The 21,916-nt window shown below is 36.2% G+C and overlaps 1 protein-coding gene across 1 annotated transcript in view; it reads right to left on the bottom strand.

Annotated features, from left to right (window-relative positions):
• SPATA16 (spermatogenesis associated 16) overlaps positions 1 to 21,916 on the bottom strand; it is a 219,458-nt gene that overhangs the window by 139,951 nt on the left and 57,591 nt on the right. The window contains exon 2 of the mRNA XM_058556339.1: positions 18,983 to 19,128. Coding sequence (XP_058412322.1) covers positions 18,983 to 19,128 — 146 coding nt within the window. The remainder of the gene's footprint in view (positions 1 to 18,982; positions 19,129 to 21,916) is intronic.

Raw genomic sequence — 21,916 nt, 5'->3', positions numbered from 1 at the left:
TAACAACCTCTTATCAAATATATGGTTTGCAAATATTTTCTCCTATTCTGTAGGTTCCCTTTTCATTTTGTTGATTGTTTCCTTTGCTGTGCAGAAGCTATTTAGTTTGACATAGTTCCACTTGTTTATTTTTGCTTTTGTTACCTGTGCTTTTGGTGTCTTACCTGAAAAATCATTGACAAGACCAATGTCAAAGAGCTTTTTTCCTATGTTTTCTTCCAGGACTTTTATGGTTTCGGGTCTTACTTTTTTAGTCTTTAATCCATTGTGAATGGATTTTTGTATATGGTGTAACATAAGGGTCTAATTTTATTCTTTTGCATGTGGATATTCAATTTTCCCAACATCATTTATTGAAGAGACTATGCTTTCCCCATTGTGTATTCTTGACATCCTTATCACAGATTTGTTGACCATATATGTGTGGATTTATTTCTGGGTTCTCTATTCTGTTCCCTTGATCTATGTGTCTGTTTATATGCCAGTACCATTCTGGTTTAATTACTTTGTTTGATTGCTTTGTAATATAGTTTGAAATTAGGAAGTGTTATGCCTCCAGCTTTGTTCTTTCTCAAGATTGCTTTGGCTATTCGGGATTTATTGTGGTTCTATATGAACCTTAGGATCACTTTTTCTATTTCTGTGAAAAATGCCATTGGAATTTTCATAGAGATTGCACTGAATCTGTAGATTGCTTTGGGTAGTATGGGCATTTTAACAATATTAATTCTTCCAACCCATGAACACAGGACATCTTTTCATTTATTTGTGTCTTCTTCTGTCTTACATGAATGTCTTATGGTTTTCAGTGTACAGGTCTTTCATCTCCTTGGTTAAATTTATTCCTAAGTATTTTTTATTATTTTTGATGCTATTGTAAATAAGATTGTTTTCTTAATTTCTTTTTCAGATAGTTCATTGTTAGTGTATAGAAATGCAAATGACTTTTGTATTTTGATTTTATATCTTGCAACTGTTGTGAATTTTTTGATCAGTTCTGACAGCTTCTTGGTGGAGTCTTTAGGGTGTCTATATATAAGATCATGTCATCGGCAAATAGAGAGAATTTAACTTCTTCCTTTTCTATTTGGATGCGTTTTATTTCTTTTTCTGGCCTAATTGTTCCGGCTAGGACTTCTAGTACTATGTTGCATAGGACTGGTGAGAGTGGGCACTCTTGCCTTGTTCCTGACCTTAGCAAAAAATATTTCAACTTTTCACCATTGAGTATGATGTTAGCTATTGGCTTATGAAATATGGCCTTTATTATGTTGAGGTATATTCCTTCTATATGTAATTGTTGAGAGTTTTTATCATGAAAGGATGTTGAATTTTGTCAAATACTTTCTCTGCATCTATTCAGATAATCATATAATTTTTATCTTTTATTTTGTTAAGGTGATGCATTATGTTTTTTGATTTGTGTATGTTGATATATCCCTGCATCCATGAATAAATCCCACTTGATGATAGTGTATGATCCTTTTGATGTGATATTGAGTTTGGTTTGCTAGTATTTTGTTGACAATTTTTGCACTTATGTTCATCAGGGATATTGGTCTGTAATTTTCCTTTCTTCAGTGTTCTTATCTGGCTTCGTTTATCTATCAGAGTAATGCTGGCCTTGTAAAATTAGTTTGGAAGTATTCCCTTCTCTTCTATTTTTTGGAAGAGTTTGAGAAGGACTGGAGTTAATTCTTCTTTAATTGTTTGGTATAAATTGCCAGTGAAGCCATCTGGTCCTAGACTGTTCTTTGTTAGGAGACTTTTTACTACTACTTTAATCTCCATACCTATTATCAGTCAGTTCAGATTTTCTATTTCTTCATGATTCTGTTTTGGAATGTTGTATGTTTCTGGAAATTTGTTCATATCTTCTAGGTCATCCAATTTGTTGGTGTATAACTGTTCATAGTAGTCTTTTATGATCCTTTGCATTTTTGTGGTATAAGCTGTAATGTCTTCTCTTTCATTTATAATTTTGTTTATTTGAATCCTCTCTCTTTTTTTCTCGGTTAGTCTAGCTAAAAGTTTGTCAATATTGTTTACCTTTTCACAGCAGCCACTCCTAGTTTTGTTGATTTTTTCTGTTGTTTTTCTAGTCTCTATTTCATGTATTTTTGCTCTAATCTGTATTCTTTATTTTTTTGTGCTAACTTTGGGCTTAGTTTGTTCTTTTCCAAGTTCTCTGAGGTATAAAGTTAGGTTGTTTATTTGACATCTTCCTTTTCTCTTAATGCAGGCATTTATCACTATAAATGTCCCTCTTACAACTGCTTTTGCTGCATCCCATAAGTTGTGGTATGTTGTGTTTTCATTTTTGTCTGTCTCAAGATACTTTTTGATTTCTCTTTTGATTTCTTCTTTGACCTATTGGATTTTTAGGAGTATGTTGTTTAGTTTGCATGTATTTTTGAAGTTTCCAGTATTCTTCCTCTTATTATTTCTAGTTTCATGCCATTGTGGTCAGAAAAGATACTTGACATGATTTCAATCTTATTAAATGTGTTAAAACTTGCTTTGTGGGCCAATATATGATCTATCTTGGAAGATGTTCTGTGTGAGCTTGGAAAGAATGCGTATTCTGGTGCTGTTGGATGGAATGCTCAGTATATGTCTATTAGGTCCATTTGGTCTATAGTGATATTCAAGTCTGCTGTTTCCTTATTGATTTTCTGTCTGGATGATTTATTCATTATTGAAATTGGGGTATTGAAGTCACCTATTATTACCGTATTGATGTATATTTCTTCTTTCGGTTCTGTTAAAATTTGCTTTAAATATTTAGGTGCTCCAATGTTGGCTCCTGTCAGTTTCCCAGGCTGATGAGATTACCTCCAGAATTGCAGTTGAGATGAGTTGGAGCTGGGTCACCTGGCTGTTGCTGGGGCCACAGTGGAGTCCATGGTTGGTGGACCTGTTAGCAGAGGCTTGGGCAGGTGTGGATCCTCTTTGGTCCCTGGATGGACAGGACTGCCTATAGGACCTTGTTCGGTAGGGCTGACATGGACTAGGCTCCACTTCAGGATCTGCAATTGGCTCTGCAGACAGTGGTCTTGTTACTAGGTACATGGACAGATCTGGCTACCTCCTGGTCCTTGGGAGGGCTACTGGGTCACTGGGTGGGTCCCTGGGCAGGCAGGCTGGCTCCACACTGTGGCTGATAAGGGCTAGAAGTGAGTTCCAGGACTCTTTCAGGGTCCATAGCTGAGACCGAGGTCTGTAGTCCTAACTCCAGAGGCATGGGAGGTCATGTCTCCCACCAAATTCCTGGGTGGGTAGGAGTGCTCCCTGATTGAAGTGGGAGGGCCTGAAGCTGTGTCACAGGACATTTCAGGATTTCTGGGGATGCAAATGGGTGTGTCTCCCACCACGTCCTGGGGCTGGCAGGACTGCTTGTGGACTGTGGCTGAGAGGGGCTGGAGCTGGGTTATGAGTCATTTCAATGTCCACAACCAGGACCAAGGTCTGCATACCTATTACCTGAGGCACAAGCAGGTGTGACTCCTCCTGTGTCCCTTGGTGTATGGTGCTGGTGGCAGGACCAAGACTAAACGGGGCTATAGCCAAGTCCACAGGGGTCAGAGCTGTTTCCAAGTCTGTAGCTAAGACCACTATAGGTAAGTCAGTCCCCTTGGTGTGGGCCTGCCTTATCAAAACAGCCTTCCTTGGTCTTGGGCCCCACCAGGGTTTCACAGTCTTCTACCTGAATCCCAAAGCTACTATAAAGGCCCTTCTGTCTGTGGATAGCTGCCAAATTATTGTTGCTGAGGGGCTATACGAGCTGGGAACCTCCTACTCTGCCATCTTGCTGATGTCACTCCTGGCCAAATTTTAAACTTTCAGTTATGATAAAGAAGAGAATGTTGTATTTAAAATATCTCATTTCATGAGATCTGCAAGAAATGTGCAAAATTTGTGTTACTTCTACTATGAACAAGTTCATCCTAAAACTTATGGATATCTGCAATGCTTTAAACTCATATCACCTCTGAGCATTTTGATTATCCTCAAAGTTGTGGATAATGACACCTCAAAAGTTTTTATTTTCATAGAAGTTTTCAAATTGTCTACTTTATTGAGTGTATGTTGGGTTCAGAAAGGGTCTTTAAAAAATAATAGTCTCCTCTATGCATATATAGGGTTTATTGGTATTATTACCATTGAAAATAATTTGCAGTTGTCATTGGTGATGAGATTGAAATAAAAATACAGATTTGATATATTTTGAGATTCAGGAATGACTTTAAACAGTTTACTTAGATTTAAAGATGAGAAAACTGAGGAAAAGAAAAGTTACATTACTTGTGAAAGTCAAAGCTAGTAAGTGATGAAGCAGAGATTCAAATCCATGTCTTTATTTTATTTTCTTACATTTTGACCTATGGGTTATTTAGTTGTGTATAGTTTAATTTACAAGTATTTGGGGGGATATTCTAGATAGCTTACTGTTAATGATTTCTAATTTAATTCCATTATGGCTAGAGAATAAGCTCTGTCAGATTTCACTTTTTCAAAATTTAATTGAGCCTTATTTTTGTCTCTTGTAACACTCCTTTTCTTGAGGGTTACTTTCTCTGATATTAACATAGCCAAACCTGACATAAAAACAAGATTTTATGTTTACTGTATGGTATATCATTTTTCTTCCTTTTACTGTCAACCTATGTCTTTTTGTAGATAGGATATAGTTGAATTTTGTGATTTAATGCAGATTGACAATCTCTGCCTTTTAATTGGAATGTTTAGTCAATGTATGTTTAATGTAATTATTAATATGCTTTGGTTCAATTCTACCATCTTTCTATTACCTCAGTGTCTCATCCATTATTTGTTCCTTCCTTCTTCATTTCTGACTTATTTGCAGCTAATTAAATATTCTTTAGTATATAATTTAAATCTATTATTGGCTTTCTAGGTATACGTTTTATATTTTTTAATGGTTACTCTGGGGATTATAACTTGCAGCCTTAATTTAACATAGGCTACTTGGAATTAATATTGTACTACCTCATATAAAAAGCTTAGTAGTAAAATTCCATTTGTGCTCCCTCTCACAGACCTTTGTGGTATTTTAGTCAAATATTTCACATCGAAAAATGTAATCCTATTATTTATTATTTTTACTTTGATAATATGATAAAATACTATTTTACTTTAAATAGCTATTCATCTTTAAATTTAAATTTTGAGAAGAAAAATAGTATTTTATATTTACTCACTTATTTACCATTTCTGGTGCTCTTCATTCCTTTTTGTATATTCAAATTTCAATTTATTGTCATTTATTTCAGCTTGAAATATGTTCCTTATCATTTTTTAAAGTGCAGATCTGCCAAAGATTAATTTTTAAACTTTTATTTATTTAAAGACATATTGATCTCACTCTCATTTTTGAAGAATATTTTTGCTGAACATGTAATTCTGGTTTGACACCATTTTTCTTTCATCACTTTAAAGTTGTTCCATTTTAGAGGATTGCTGGGAAGATGGTGGTGAGGGAAGACTCTAAACTCACCTCCTCCCATGGATACAACAAATCTACAACTATCTGTGGAGCAATTACCTCTGAAAGAGAACGGGAAACTGGATAAAAAGAACCCTCACAACAAGGGACAATACTGACAGTGACGGAAGAGGCAGAAATACCCCTCTGCTGAGGAAAAAAAGCACATTCTAACCATGGTGCTTCACTGCCAAGAGTAATTTTAAGGTATAAAGCTTTTCCTGGAGGAGCAGGGGATCTGAGCAGGAGAGCTATGCCACAATAAGCAGCCTTTGAATTCAGCACAACTGAGATGAGTGACATAATACTTGGCTTTGCTGGCTATTAAAACCAACAGGGAATACTCCCAGAAAAGCTATCAAACATAAGAGAAAGAAAAGCCTGCTTTTAAAGTGCCCATGAAAGATTCGCCCATGAAAGATTCACCCATTCTGGAAACCAACACAAAATCACCAGAAAGAAAGGTACATAGTCCTTTGGTAAAAGAGACTCACTTGATAAGCTCTGAGTGCATCTCAGACAGGGAAGAGGCAGCTGGGCCCACCTCCCCAGGGACTGAGACACTGGCAGCAGCCACTATTGTGACCTAGTACAGGTGTGCTGACACAGACACTGGCAGACTCTATTGGATTTCTTCTTTTGGCCTGTTAGCACAGGGGTTTGCCCCACCCACTAGAGCACCAATTTACTCCAGCTCAGCCAGGGCCAGCAGCCTACCTTGGGGACTGGCCCCACCTACCAGTAAGCCTACATGTGTAGGGTGTGTGGGACCTCTGCAGTGGGGTGAGTGGGTCTGCCTCTGTGAAGCAAGGCATGCACTTAGGACAGGATTGCATTGGTGGGGTGTATGGGCCTGCAGGCAGTGGGGCATGTTGGCTGTAGCTGACTTGTGCCTCTGGCCATCTCAAATAGGCACACAGAGGATCTGCCCCACTTTCCAACACCTGAAACCATTGTATGCTGCCATGCCTGGGGCCAGCCCCACCCTGCTGCCCTCCTGAGAGAGCTGACAACAGCCTTGCAGGCCAGAGTCCTGTAGCAACTGTGAGCCCCTGAGCCTAGCAACCAGCCATGCTGGGGTCCTGACTCATTTAACAGCAAAACAGCAGTATGTGTTATTAGACTTTGCAGCCAGTCATGCTGGGGTTGTCCCACCCAATAAAGAGACTACAGTGACTGTAGCAGCCACACACGGCTGACCCTTACACTCAGCCAGCCCGGTGGCATGCCTAGCCTACCAGTACACTCACAGCAAGAGCAACACTGCCACAACAGAAGGGCACACATAGCCCAGGCAAGTGACTTCTGGAACAATTGGAACTGGTGACGAGTGGGAAGCACATTGCTGGGCCCCATAAGGCATGTCTTACATAAGGCCACACCTCCAGGATCGAGGGATGTACCTGATCTACCTAACACATAGACACAAGCACAGAGAAGTACACAAACTGAAAAGACAAAGGAATATGCTCCAAATAAGGGAACAGGACAAATCCTCAGAAAAAGAACTAATTGAAACAGACACAAACAATCCACTTAGTAAAGAGTACAAACTAATAGTTATGAGGAGGCTCACTGATCTTGGGAGAAGAATAGATGAATACAGTGAGAACTTCAACAAAGAATTGGAAAATATTAAAAAAAACAATCAGAACTGAAGAATACAATAATGGAAATGAAAAATTTAGTAGAGGGAATCAACAGCAGAGTAGAAGACACAGAAGAACAGATCAGTGAGCGGGACAAAAGAGTAGAGGAAATCACCTAAGCGGAAAAGAAAAAAGAATCAAAAAGACCAAGGACAGTCTAAGGGACCTCTGGGACAATATCAAGCATACTAACATCTGCATTATAGGTGTCCCAGAAGGAGAAGAGGGAGACAAAAGAACAGAGAACGTGTTTGAGGAAATAATAGCTGAAAACTTTCCTAACCTAAGGAAGGAGACAGACATCCAGGTACAGGAAGCACAGAGAGCATCAAACAAGATGAACTCAAAGAGGCCCACAGTAAGACACCTTATAATTAAAATGTCAAGAATTAAAGATAAAGAGAGAATTCTAAAAGTAGCAATAGAAAGGCAAGTTGTTACATACAAAGGAAACCCCATAATGCTATCAGCTGACTTCTCAGCAGAAACCTTACAGGCTAGAAGGGAGTGGCACGATATATTCACAGTGCTGAAAGGAAAAAACCTACAGCCAAGAATACTCTATGCAGCAAGGTTATTATTCAGATTGCAAGGAGAGATAAACAGTTTTCCAGACAAGCAAAAACTAAAGCAGTTTATCACCACTAAACTGGCCTTATGAGAAATGTTAAAGGATTTTGTTAAGTGGACAAGGAAAGATCACAAATGGGAATAAGAGAATTATCAAAGAAAAAAGACACTGGTAAAGGCAAATATACAGTAAATGTAGCAGATCAACCACTTATAAAACTAATACGAAGGTCGAAAGACAAAAGTACTAAAAATATCTATCTCCATGATAAGAGGTCAAGAGATACACACACACATTAAATATGATATCAAAAACATAAAATGTGGGGGGAGGGGAGTAAAAGTGTAAGGCTTTTAGTAAGAGGCCAAACTTAAGAGACCATCAACTTAATGTAGACTGCTATTTACATAGTTACTATATATGAACCTCCTGGTAATCGCAAACCAGAAACCTATAATAAATACACAAAAAATTGAGAGAAAGAATCCCAAATATAATACTAAAGAAAGCCAGCAAATCACAAGGGAAGAGAGCAAGAGAAGAAGAAAGGAACAGAGAAGAACTACTGAAACACTCGGGAAAAAAGCAATAAAATGGCAATAAGTGCATACTTATCAATAGCTACTTTAAATGCCAATGGACTAGGGGGCTGGCCCCGTGGCTTAGCGGTTAAGTGCGCGCGCTCCGCTGCTGGAGGCCCAGGTTCAGATCCCGGGCGCGCACCAACGCACCGCTTCTCCGGCCATGCTGAGGCCACGTCCCACATACAGCAACTAGAAGGATGTGCAGCTATGACATACAACTATCTACTGGGGCTTTGGGGGGAAAAATAAATAAATAAATAAAATTATAAAAAAAAAAATGTCAATGGACTAAATGCTCTGATCAAAATATATAGGATGGCTGAATGGATTAAAAAAACAATACCCATATATATCCTGCATACACGAGAGACACTTCAGACCTAAAGACACAAACTGAAAGTGAAGGGATGGAAAAAGATACTCCATGGAATTGGCAATGAAAAGAAAGTTGGGGTAGCAATACTTATACAAGACAAAATAGACTTTAAAACAAAAACCATAACAAGAGACAAAGAAGGGCACTACATAATGATAAGGGGAAAAATCCAACAAAAGGACATAATATTGTAAAAATCTGTGCACCCAACATAGGAGCACCTAAATATATAAAGCAATTGTTAACAGACATAAAGGGAGAAATAAACAGTAACACAATAATAGTAGGGGACTTTAACACTTACATCAATGGATGGATTATCCAAACAGAAGATGAATAAGAAAACATTGGCCTCAAATGACACATTAGACCAGATGGACTTAGTAGATATGTACAGAAAATTTCATCAGAAACTGTAGAATACACATTGCACATGGAACATTCTCCAGGATAGATCACATATTAGATCACAAACCAAGTCTCAATAAATTTTAAAAGATAGAAATAATGCCAAGCATCTTTTCTGACTACAATGATATGAAACTAGAATCAAGTACAAGAAGAAAGCTGGAAAAGCCACAAATATGTGGAGATTAAACAAAATGCTACTGAACAACTACTGGGTCAATGGAGAAATCAAAAGAGAAATAAAAAAAATACGTAGAGACAAATGAAAGTGAAAATATGACATGCCAAAATTTATGGGATTCAGCAAAAGTGCTACTAAGAGGGAAGTTTATAGCAATACAGGCCTACCTGAACAAACAAGAAAAATCTCAAAAAAACAATCTAACAGTGCACCTAAAGGAACTAGAACAAGAAGAACAAACAAAGCCCAAAATCAGTAGAAGAAAGGAAATAATAAAAATCAGAGCACAAATAAATGAAATAGAGACTAAGAAAAAAAAAATAGAAAAAAAAATCAATGAAACTAAGACCTGGTTCTATGAAAAGATAAACAAAATTCACAAACCTTTAGTTAGCCTCACCAAGAAAAAAAGAGAGAAGGCTCAAATAAACAAAATCAGAAATGAAAGAGGAGACATTACAATGGACACCTCAGAAATATAAAGGATTATAAGAGAATACTATGAAAATCTATATGCCAACAAAATTGGATAATCTAGAACAAATGGATGAATTCTTAGACTCATACAACCTTCCAAAACTGAATCAAGAAGAAATAGAGAATTTTAATAGACCAATCACCAGGAAGGAGATGGAAACAGTAATCAAAAACCTCCCACAAAACAAAAGTCCAGGAACAGATGGCTTCCCCATTGAATTCTATCACGTATTCAAAGATTTAATACGTATCCTTCTCAAAAAATTGAAGAGGAAGGGAAGCTTCCTAACTCATTTTATGAGGCCAACATTATCCTGATACCAAAACCAGACGAGGACAACACACAAAAAAGAAAAATTACATGCCAATATCACTGATGAACATAGATGCAAAAGTTCTCAAGAAAATACTAGCAAATTGAATAGAACAATACATTAAAAAGATCATATGCCATGATCAAGTGGGATTTATTCCAGGGATGCAAGGATGGTTCAACATCTGCAAATCAATCAACGTGATACACCACATCAATAAAATAAAGAATAAAAATCACATGATCATCTCAATAGATGCAGAGAAAGCATTAGACAAGATACAGCATCCATTTATGATAAAAACTCTAAATAAAATGAGTATGGAAGAAAAGTACCTCAACATATTAGAGGCCATAAATGAGAAGCCCATAGCTAATATCATACTCAACAGAGAAAAACTGAGAGCTATCCCTTTAAGAACAGGAACCAGACAAGGATGCCCACTTTCACCACTCTTATTTAACATAATACTGGTAGCCCTAGCCAGAGCAATCGAGGAAGAAAAAGAAAAAAGAGGGATCCAAATTGGAAAGGAAATAGCAAAACTGTCATTATCTGCAGATGACATGATTCTATATATCAAAAACCCTAAAGAATCCAGCAAAAAACTATTAGAAACTATAAATGAATACAGTAAAGTTGCAGGATACAAAATCAACATACAAAAATCAGTTGCATTTCTGTACACTAACAATGAAATAGCAGAAAGAGAAATTAAGAATACAATTCCATTTATAATCACGACAAAAAGAATAAAATACCTAGGAATAAATTTAACAAGAGGTGAAAGACTTATACACTGAAAACTATAAAACATTGTTGCAAGAAATTGAAGAAGACACTAAGAAATGGAAAAATATTCCATACTCATGGATTGGAAGAATTAACATATTTAAAATGTCCATACTTCCTAAAACAACTACAGATTCAGTGCAATCCTTATCAAGGTCCCAATAACATTTTTCACAGAAATAGAACAAAGAATCCTAAAATCTATATGGAACAACAAAAGACCCCCAATAGCAAAAGAAATCCTGAGAAAAAAGAACAAAGCTAGAGGTATCACACTTCCTAATTTCAAAATATACTACAAAGCAATTGTAATCAAAACAGCATGGTACTGGAACAAAAACAGACACATAGCTCAATGGAAAAGAAACAAAAGCCAAGAAATAAACCCACACATCCATGGATGGCTAATTTTTGACAAGGGAACCAAGAACACACAATGGAGAAAGGAAAGTCTCTTCAATAAATGGTGTTGGGAAAATTGGACAGTCACATGCAAAAGAATGAAAGTAGACCACTGTCTTACACCATACACAAAAATTAACTCAAAATGGATTAAAGACTTGAAGCTAAGTCCTGAAACCATAAAACTCCTAGAAGAAAGCATAGGTAGTACACTCTTTGACATCAGTCTTAGCAGCATCTTTTTTTTTTCTTTTTTTGTGAGGAAGATCAGCCCTGAGCTCACATCCATGCCAATCCTCCTCTTTTTGCTGAGGAAGACCGGCCCTGCACTAACATCTATGGTCAATCCTCCTCCTTTTTTTTTTCCCTTTTCTCCCCAAAGCCCCAGTAGATAGTTGTATGTCACAGTTGCACATCCTTCTAGTTGCTGTATGTGGGACGGCGCCTCAGCATGGCTGGACAAGCAGTGCGTTGGTGCGCGCCCAGATCCGAACCTGGGCCGCCAGTACCGGAGCACACGCACTTAACCGCTAAGCCACGGGGCTGGCCCCAGCAGCATCTTTTTGAATACCATGTCTCACCAGGCAAGGGAAACAAAAGAAAAAATAAACAAATGGGACTACATCAAACTAAAAAGCTTCTGCAAGCAAAGGAAACCATCAACAAAACGAAAAGACAACCTAACAATCGGGAGAAGATATTTGTAAACTGTACCTCTGATAAGGGGTTAATCTCCAAAATCTATAAAGAACTCATACAACTCAACAACAAAGAAACAAGCAACCCAAGTAAAAAATGGGCAGAGGATCTGTAGAGACATTTTTCCAATAAGATATACAGAAGGCCAACAGGCACATGAAAAGATATTCAATATCACTAATTATTAGGGAAATGCAAATCAAAACTACAATGCGATATCACCTCACACCCTTCAGAATGGCCATAATTAACAAGACAAGAAATAACAAGTGTTGGAGAGGATGTGGAGAAAAGGCAATACTCATATACTGCTCGTGGGAATGTAAACTGGTGCAGCCACTATGGAAAACAGTATGGAGGTTCCTCAAAAAATTAAGAATAGAACTACCATATGACCCAGCTCTTCCACTGCTGGGTATTTATTCAAGAACCCAAAAACACATTTATCCAAAAATATATGCACCCCTATGTTCACTGCAGCATTATTCACAGTGACCAAGACTTGGAAACAACCTAAGTGCCCAAATGGATGAATGGATAAAGAAGATGTGGTATATATACTCAATGGAATATCACTTAGCTATAAAAAAAGATGAAATCTTGCCATTTGCAACAACATGGATGGACTTTGAGGGTATTATGCGAAGCGAAATAAGGCAGATGGAGAAAGTCAGATACCATATGATTTCACTCATAAGTAGAAGATAAAAACAACAACAACAAACAAACACATAGACACAGAGATTACATTGGTGCTTACCATAAGGGAAGGCAGGAGGGAGGAGGGCAAAAGGGGTGATAGGGCATATGTGTATGGTGACAGATGGTAATTAGTCCCTGGGTAGTGAACATGATGTAGTCTATAAAGAAATCAAAATATATAAACAAACACATAGGGACAGAGATTGGATTGGTGGTTACCAGAGGGGAAGGGGGGTGGGAGGAGGGTGAAAGGGATAATTCGGTACATGTGTGTGGTGATGGGTTGTAATTAGTATTTGGGTGGTGAACATGATGTAATCTATGGAGAAATAGAAGTATAATGATGTACACCTGAAATTTATACAATGTTATAAACCAATGTTACTGCAATAAGCAAAAAATTAAAAAAAATATATAATAATGTACACCTGAAATTTATATAATGTTATAAACCAGTGTTACCTCAATAAAAAATAAAGTTGTTCCATTTTATTTGGCCTCCATTATTTCTGATTGAAAGTCACCTGTTATTTGTATCATTGTTCCCTTGTATGTAACATGTTGTTTCCTTGGCTGCCTTTAATATTTTCTCTCCATCTTGGATTTACAGGAGTTTGATTACCATGTTTCTAGATGTAGTTCTCTTTGTATTTGTCCTAGTTGGAACTAACTGGATCTTCATTTTTTTTAATCAAATTTGGAAAATTTCCAGTATTACTTTCTGTGCCATTCTCTTTCCTTTCCTTTTGAGATAGCAATTACCTGTATGCTAGATTGCTTGTTACTGTCCCTAAGGACAGGTCACTCAAGCATTGGCTAATTTTTTAAAACTCTTTTTTTCTCTCTGTTTTTATATTGGGTAATTTCTATTTATTTGTCTTTGAGCTCACTAACCCTTTCTTTAGCAATCTCCAATCTGATGTTATGATCAATTGATACTTTTTTAATTTCAGATATTTTATTAATCTATGCTAAATCTATATTTTGTTCTTTTCTATAGTTTCTATTTTTCTGTTGAATTTCTTATCTCTTCACTTATTATGACCATCTTTACCTCAAGGTCCTTGAACCTATTTTTCATAGCTTCTTTAAAATTTTTCTCTACCAATTCCAACATCTGGGTCATCTTGGGGTCTGTTTCTATGGACCATTTATTTTGTTAAGTATGAGTCTTATTTTCCTACTTCTTCACATGTGTAGTAATTTTTAATTTTATGCTGGACATTTTGGATGAGACATTGTAGGGAATCAGGATTATGACATCATTCCTGCACACTTGTTGAATTTTTTTCCTATCAGGCAATTGAATGGTGAATACTCTTGTTCTTGTCATGCTTGGTTTTAGTCTTTGTTAGGGCAGATCTATTTTGGCTTTGAGTTTAATCTTAAGGTGTGGTCCTTTCTGGAGGTCATGGTCCTCACTCTTAAAGCATGGCCTTTCTGGGGTCTCAGGTGAATGCCTGAGGTACTCAGTGAGGTCTCTTCGTACTGGTACGTCAATATTTCCCATCACTGCTGATCCTCTAGTATTTCCATTTGGCACTCAGCCCTGTAGCAGGCAATCTCTCCTACATGAAGTCTCACTCCTCACATTGACCAAGAACCTGCAGTAAATCCTCATGTAGACTTCTACCCCCAACCCTCTCACACAGCTGCCTCTTCTGTGGCCACCTGCCCTGTAAATAATAGCTTTCCTAGTATTCTAATCTCTGCCTCCTCAGCTCAGCAAGACTGAAGTTGAATTTGATTTTCATCTCTCTGAATTAGGGCAGGAAAATGACCCCAGCAAAAAGCTGAGAAAATTATGGGGCTCACCATGTATATTTCCCTTTTCTCAAGGATCACAGTCCTGCTGTGACCATTGTCCACTGCCTGAAAACAATTGCCTCATATATTTTGTCCAGTTTTATAGTTGTTTACAGCAGGAAGGCTGGTCCAGTACCAGTAACTCTGTCATGGCTTGAATGAAAAATTAATGGGTTTATATTTAGTTTTCACAAAACCTTGTGAGATGGTATTTGTGAAGTAGGTACTATTATTATAAGCAATTTTATAGAGACTTAAACCCAGGCTAACTAGTGAATGCAGGAGTCAGAATTTGAACCTGGGCAGTTTGGTTCCAGATTCTGTGCTCTGATTCAATATACTATGCTGCCTCTGCAACAGGAAATTATGTTCATTTCCTTTATAGCATTTATCACATTCTCTCTCTCTTTTTTTTTTTGTGAGGAAGATCAGCCCTGTGCTAACATCTGTCAATCCTCCTCTTTTTTTTTTTCTTTTTTGCTGAGGAAGACTGGCCCTGGCCTAACATCCGTGTCCATCTTCCTCCACCTTATATAGGACGCCGCCACAGCATGGCTTGCCAAGTGGTGCCTCGGGGCGTGCCTGGGATCCGAACCTGCGAACCCCGGGCCGCCACAGTGGAGCACGCGCACCCAACCGCTTGCACCACTGGGCTGGCCCCTATCACATTCTCTTTTTTCTCATATATTTATTAATATTTGTTTCTACATTTCATTTGCTACTTCTTTTACTGTGTATAAACACCACATATTTCCTGTTCACAACTGCCTCCCTATTGCTGAGCACAGGCTTTTGGTAGGCATTCAATAAATATTTGTTGAATGAATGAATAACGAACTTAGATGCCACCATTATAAAATAATTTTGAAGATAGAATTTTTTCCACAAATTTGGTACTTTACACTTCATCTTGCCTGCCACCTTGTGGCATCAAAATTCTATAACAAAAGGGCAAAAGGGATAATGAGGCACATGTGTGTGGTGATGGATTGTAACTAGTATTTGGGTAGTAGATGACATTATCTATGCAGAAATAGAGGTATAATGATGTACACTTGACCAAAAAACCGTTTTTACTCAGCAATAAAGTTTTCATTTATCCAAAAAAAACTACACAAAAACTCACAGTAATACTGTGAAGTAGGTACTAACATATCTCCCCCTAGAGGCTTTGTGGAGAAAAGCATGAACGGGGAAGGTGGGCAAGCCTGGATGCAAGGACATGTAGGCTGGGCAGTTGTCCTTCCTGCTCTTAATTCTTTCATCCTACTCCAAGCTCCGACTCAAGAATCTGAAGGGATTGTGGATCAAGAGAGAAGGGAATGGAGCTAACAGAAGTGGTCAGGGCCTGGAGAAGCAGGAAACGTTGAGGCAGAAGCCACACAAAAATTCAGACAAGGTTCCAGCAGGGTTAAGTTTAAGGGCTGCCACTATCTTTTGCCTCTAATGAATGTACATGTTCACTACAAAAAAAAAAAAAAAAAAATCTAAAGGTGGGAAATATGCCAAAAAGTGATATGCATCATTAAAATCTTTACAAATATATACATCAAAATATAATTATATAATAGGAAAAGAGTTATAGCAGGATTTCTAGTCTTGATAAGAGAGCAGTAATTAGAAATCAGTCTTAGGAATGTTCAAAACACCTACTGATAAACAAGGGCAGTAGTTTGATGAAGTGAGCACAGAGTTGATGTGTTTGGTGAATCTAAGCATCACTTTCGGTTGAAGTAAAAAAATGATATCCATGTTTGCCATTTTGGATATGTTATTAGAAAAAAATAAAAACTATATTTGTTAATAGTTGTTTCTAGAGCCTTTGTGTCACTTATTATCATATTTTAAATGGCAACATTCAGCTGATTAATTTCAAAATGTATCTTCGTTGAACTTAAAACCATAAAGTTATGGTTCTTGTAGTATTCTACATGACAAAACAATATGCACTTATTTTTATCAGAAGGAAAACTACATGATAGTTTTAAGCTAATTTTTGTGTTAACAAATCTCCTAAAGATATGCAATAGATTTCACATTTACATAAAATTAAAGAAAGGATGCTTCAGCAAATGCAAATAAATGCAAAAAAGGAATATTTTAATTTTGATCCATGATTAGTATCAACTATCACAATGTGGTAATAATACAAAAGCAAAATTTTGCATTCAGTAGTTGTAAGTTATTTATAGACTGAATATCCTGATTAATTAAATCATTTATTTTGAGAAATATATTTATTGATTATATTTGAGGCTCTATTTTTAGATCTGAGATCTTTAAAACATTTTAATATTAGAATCATATGCACTGATTTCTGTAGTTCTGCAATATGGCAAGCCCAGGAAAATGATTTATTTTACTTGGTGCATTATTAATCATATGAATCGACTGTTTAACCTCTATTGATTTGCATTTCTTACTTAATGTTCAACTTAGAAACAGAAGCAAAAGTTATTTTACAATAGGAAAAAAAGATACAAAAGTTAATCCTAGCATAATAGAGAAAATCATTTTACTATTCACCATTATATATCCTCCCCTCAGTAATTTTCAAGGTCTTAAAAGAACACTCTTAGTTTTAAAACAAAAGTTTCTAAGTCTAAATAGTAAACCTATTAAAGCTAATCCTTGCATCCTCAGGAATTATAGCATTTTATTGTTTCTTATATTTGGATTATAGTAGAATTTTTGAATCATGTTCATTACTTATTTTTACAACACTGAATCGAATTTTGACGTGACCATACCATTTAGAACGCTTTTATTATTAAAAATGATTTGAAAATCCATCCAACCATTCGATATCCAGGCGATTTTTTTCCCTAAAATGTAGGCCATGTTGGTGGCCTGTTTTTTTGTATAGTGAAAGCTATGGAGAAGGTGACATATGATTACTTTTAGTGCATTTCAATTGATTATTGTTTACATATGTCTATCAATTTTCTGGGCTAGTCCTAATTTCAAATATTTTTCCCCTTTGTGCTAACAATTTCTGGGCTACCCAAGTAGCCCAGAAATTCCAATATTTTCATATACTGAAATATACATTACATTTCCAATATTGGTCCTTTCAAATGGAAATGGAATAAAATTCTTTGACAGAACATATATTCTGATATTTGTTTTGGAAACTATGGTGGCATAAAATGTTTCCAGAAAATACAGAGTCAAATTTTCTTTTGGTGTCAAAGAGCATCTGCCTTTAGTTTCTGTAGTTTACTTAAGCAAGAAAATTTCTTTCAAGCAGGTTATCTTGCGAGTTTCAAAGTGATTTTGTGATCTTCAGGTCCTGATGTCAAGTTTAAGCCTGCAAGCATGAGGTCTCCGTAGGGCTGTGAAGAATCTTGAGTAGAACTTTTACATCCTCGTGGATGTAGAGTTGTAAGTGAGTTTCACCTTGTTGGCAGATCTCCTGCTTACATAATGGGTCTTAGCATAACTGATAGATATGTTTCCCAGTGATTATTAACAGTGCAGGCATTATGTTTTCATGTTGATATTAGTTTTGCTATTTGTATCCGAAAGAAGTACAGGATGTATGAAAACAGAGGATGGACAAGACAAAATTTCTAGGTAAATCAACCTCAGTCAGGCAGGGACAGAGAATGGCATCATAATTCTAAGGAAAGAGTTATTCGAAAGGCAAAACATGAGATATGATAAGATGGTAAGAGCAAGGCCTTTAGGAAACAGGACATAGGAAAGGTGTATTTTTACAGAAAAAAGATAGGCAAGAGTAACTCTGGGGATACTAGGAAGCCACAAGACAATGTAATGACGCAGAGTTCTGAAGAGGAATAGATGTATGAAAAAGAAATCTTTAAGGACATAGATAAAAAGTGTTTCACACCTTTGGACAGCTGTCACACCTACCCCTGCACAGCATCCTTTGAATCAGCTATGCTATCACCAAATAAGCCCCAAACTTTCAAGTCTTTGCTCATGGTTCACAGTCAGAATTTCCTTCTACCATTCTCCATGTTTTGTGCAATTTTGGAAATCCTTCTCATCCCTTACTTACCTTATTCGCTTCCTCTTTTCTTCCTGCAGTAATTCGCTACTACAAGTATCTGCCAGTTATTTTACCCTGTATTATGAATAGTTATTTATGTCTATTTCTTCCATTAGGTTTTATTTTTCGCTGAGGAAGATTGGCCCTGAGCTAACATCTGTGCCCATCCTCCTCTATTTTGTATATGGGACGCCTGCCACAGCATGGCTTGATGAGTGGTGAGTAGGTCTGTGACCAGGATCCGGGTGGCAAATCTCAGGCTGCCAAAGCTGAGTGCAAACTTAACCTCTACTCCACCAGGGTTGGCCTCATCCATTAGGTTTTGAGGTGCCCTTTGTGATCTCTATGATTGTCTAGCTTAACATGAATCAAGTAGTAAAGAACTGTTTTCTGTTTTGTCTTTAAATTCAAATGGAATGAAAATTAATCATACAAGTTCACATATTATCCTCCGCTCGCATGGGTAGTACTTACTTGCCGTTATTAATACCTCATTTTACCTGTGCGCGTGATTCAGGGCAAGGTCGGGTTTCCTCATCCGTAGATAGCATGTAACAAGCTTTGTCTCAATAAAACTTGCTACGCTTGCTATATCTTCAGCAGATGATTCAAAGGGTTTTCCCAGAACTGCTCCTTTGCTGCAAAGCTTAAAAAAAGTACAATACTTTAAATTTTCTAGTTATCTTGGCATGTAATTGATCTTTTAAATAAGCAGAACATGTATATGTATGCATACCTTTTCCAAACTACAAGTAAAATATTGATATTTTGATTGTAAATTAAATAAATTCTGCCTGCTCACTATTATGTGACTATAATATAAAATAAGTAACACATTTTACTGTAAAATGCTTTCTGTAAAATATTTTAAAGGTACGATATATTTTAAAGGGTTGCCATTTGCTAACAATGTTTGTTTAAAAATAAAGCACACAATAAGCAAAGATATTAACAGAAAACTTGGCATAAATCATATTAAACACCAGTGCTTTTATGAAAACCCAGCTGAGCAATGATCTAGCATACTATCAAATTTGATTTAATATAATAAGAGGTATCGGAAGTAAACTCCTAGGAGCCATTAACATGATCAATGATTAATTTGAATCTGAATCATATTCTCTAGGATGTTATTGAAAGAAAAGAAGGGAAAATTTATTAGAATCTATTGGCAGAAGCCACAGTATCTGAAAAACATGGCAAGAATGTGAAATTCTTAATAAAAATTCCAGGAAGTCAATGGTTTCTGGGCACCATAGAGAAACTGAGAAGGAAGAAAATAATTAATTTTTTGGGAGAACCCCAAACATTAAGAAGTGTCGATAATATGACATATTAATATGATAATAGATCAGCACTTTTTCCCCCCTCTGAATTTCATGCTCTTCCTTGGAATCAAGACTGATGGGAAAGGAGAAATCCCACCTTCTGTTCATTCAGGACATCCGCTTCTTTGCTCTTTTCTCTCTCCATCTGTGCATATACTGAGGGAAATTTTCTCAGCAGGGGTAGTAATATTTGGAGTTAATACCGATTTTTATCTACCTTAATATAAAATTTCTTGTATTCTAAATCCTGCTTGCTTAAATGATGCAGTTTAATTTTTCTTTCATAGATTAAGTCAAGATTGGCTTCCATTTACATTAACATTATTGTCAATTATTTTTTTTTAAGTTCATTTTGATTGAGAATGGCTATTGTGTTCTAAACATGTGTTTCTCTTCTTAATTTTAGCCAAAAACTACAAGCTAAAAGGGAATGTAGAATCTAGATGTTTAACATCCCTAGTCTGAATTGGTAGTTACCTGATGCTATTATCTTTTGCTTGGATATCCTGTCAATTCTGAGAGTTCATATTATTTTTTAAACTCCTTATCAATTTGTTGGGTGAAAAATGTTACTTTATTCATTCAGTTGAAAAATATTTATTATCTAGTACTAATTGCCAGACAAAAATTACTGCCTTTACATTTTAATTTGTAGTAGATAAGTCTTTTCCATAAATTTGACTATTTTGCTCTGTGTAAATTTCTGTTTTCTATTCCTTGCCGATTTCCATTGACATGCTAATCTTTTTCTTATTAATTATGAGTTCTTTATATATATAGGCAATTATCCTTTTTCCTGTAAAAACTATACATACATGATCAAATGTAGAATTTTTCCCCTCCAAATTATCCTTTAGAAAAGAGTCAACTTTTATTCATATTCTTATGAGGACTCTCAGAGTACATATTATAAAACATTTTCCTCAATTTTTTTGAAAAAAAAAAGCAAAGTCTATTTGTGGAAAATACAACGTAAACGACCTCAGTCAATGCTAATTTTGGATGTTTTATAAAGATTACCTTATAAAACTGGTAATGCAAGAGACAAACATTTAACACTGATTTAGTAACTATTGCTGAAGTCCGACCTAACAAATGTGAGTGTGACCGTAAACAGACCTTACAAAATAATTTAAGAGTGCGTTGTAGTTTGAACATGGCAGCGTGAGAGAGCATCTCCCCTCTTCCACCAATCTGATCCCAAAGGACCCAGAAATACCTAAAGAAAAAATTTTTCAGAAAAAAATATTTTTGGATGACACAGTTCTTTATGAAGGCCAAATCAGCAGAAAACAAAATGAGTAGAAATTGTGTAGTTTTATTTGTTAGTATATCATAGTATTAAAATTCTATATCTTCTTATGTTCATCTTCTAAATCAAATACGCATTTTTTTTTCAAGTTTTAAATATCCAAACCTCCTGGACTCTTCATACAAAATTTTATACAAACAAAAAAGAAACAAACAAGCCACATATTGTATGTATTCTTTGCCCCTTCCTGTCTGTGTTCCTCTCTGATGCGGTGGAACAAACAAGCCTCCTTCCTCAGGCACACTTTTTCTATTCAGGGAGTAGTCAGGGAGTAGCTTCCATGAGGATGTTCAGGTCTCGCATGGCAAGAGGATGCTGACCTTCAGATTTAACATTAAAGGCTTTGTCTACCAACACTGAGAGAAGGTGAAGAATAAATGCCTGATTTTCTAATGTCTGCAATATTCTCTACTTCCATGAGATTCAAGGCCAGAAAAGGAATAAAAATGACCAATCTTCACACACTTCATGAAACCAAACTATAAGACAGCAGTGAAAGACAAGGATGATTTTTCAACTCACATTAAAATGAGAAAACAGGCAGCCTGCTGGGTCGACTTTATGTATATTTGTGGTAATCTTGGTTTATCAATCAAGTTTTAAAAGATAGAGAACTTTTCTGATTTTATCAAAGATTGCTTTATTTGTTTTGCCACAATGGTAAATCTTTAAAATAAGCTTTGCAATAAGGCAAATTATTACAAAATATGTTGAAGTTAAAAGTAGACTTAAAATGTAGACAAAATACTGGTATCAGGATTATAAAAAACATTCCAGATATTTTACTGAATTTT

This window comes from Diceros bicornis, chromosome 15, assembly GCF_020826845.1.
Source record: "Diceros bicornis minor isolate mBicDic1 chromosome 15, mDicBic1.mat.cur, whole genome shotgun sequence".
NCBI lineage: Eukaryota > Metazoa > Chordata > Mammalia > Perissodactyla > Rhinocerotidae > Diceros > Diceros bicornis.
Note: the sequence above shows the minus strand (reverse complement) of the source record. Positions and strands in the feature narration are given on the sequence as shown.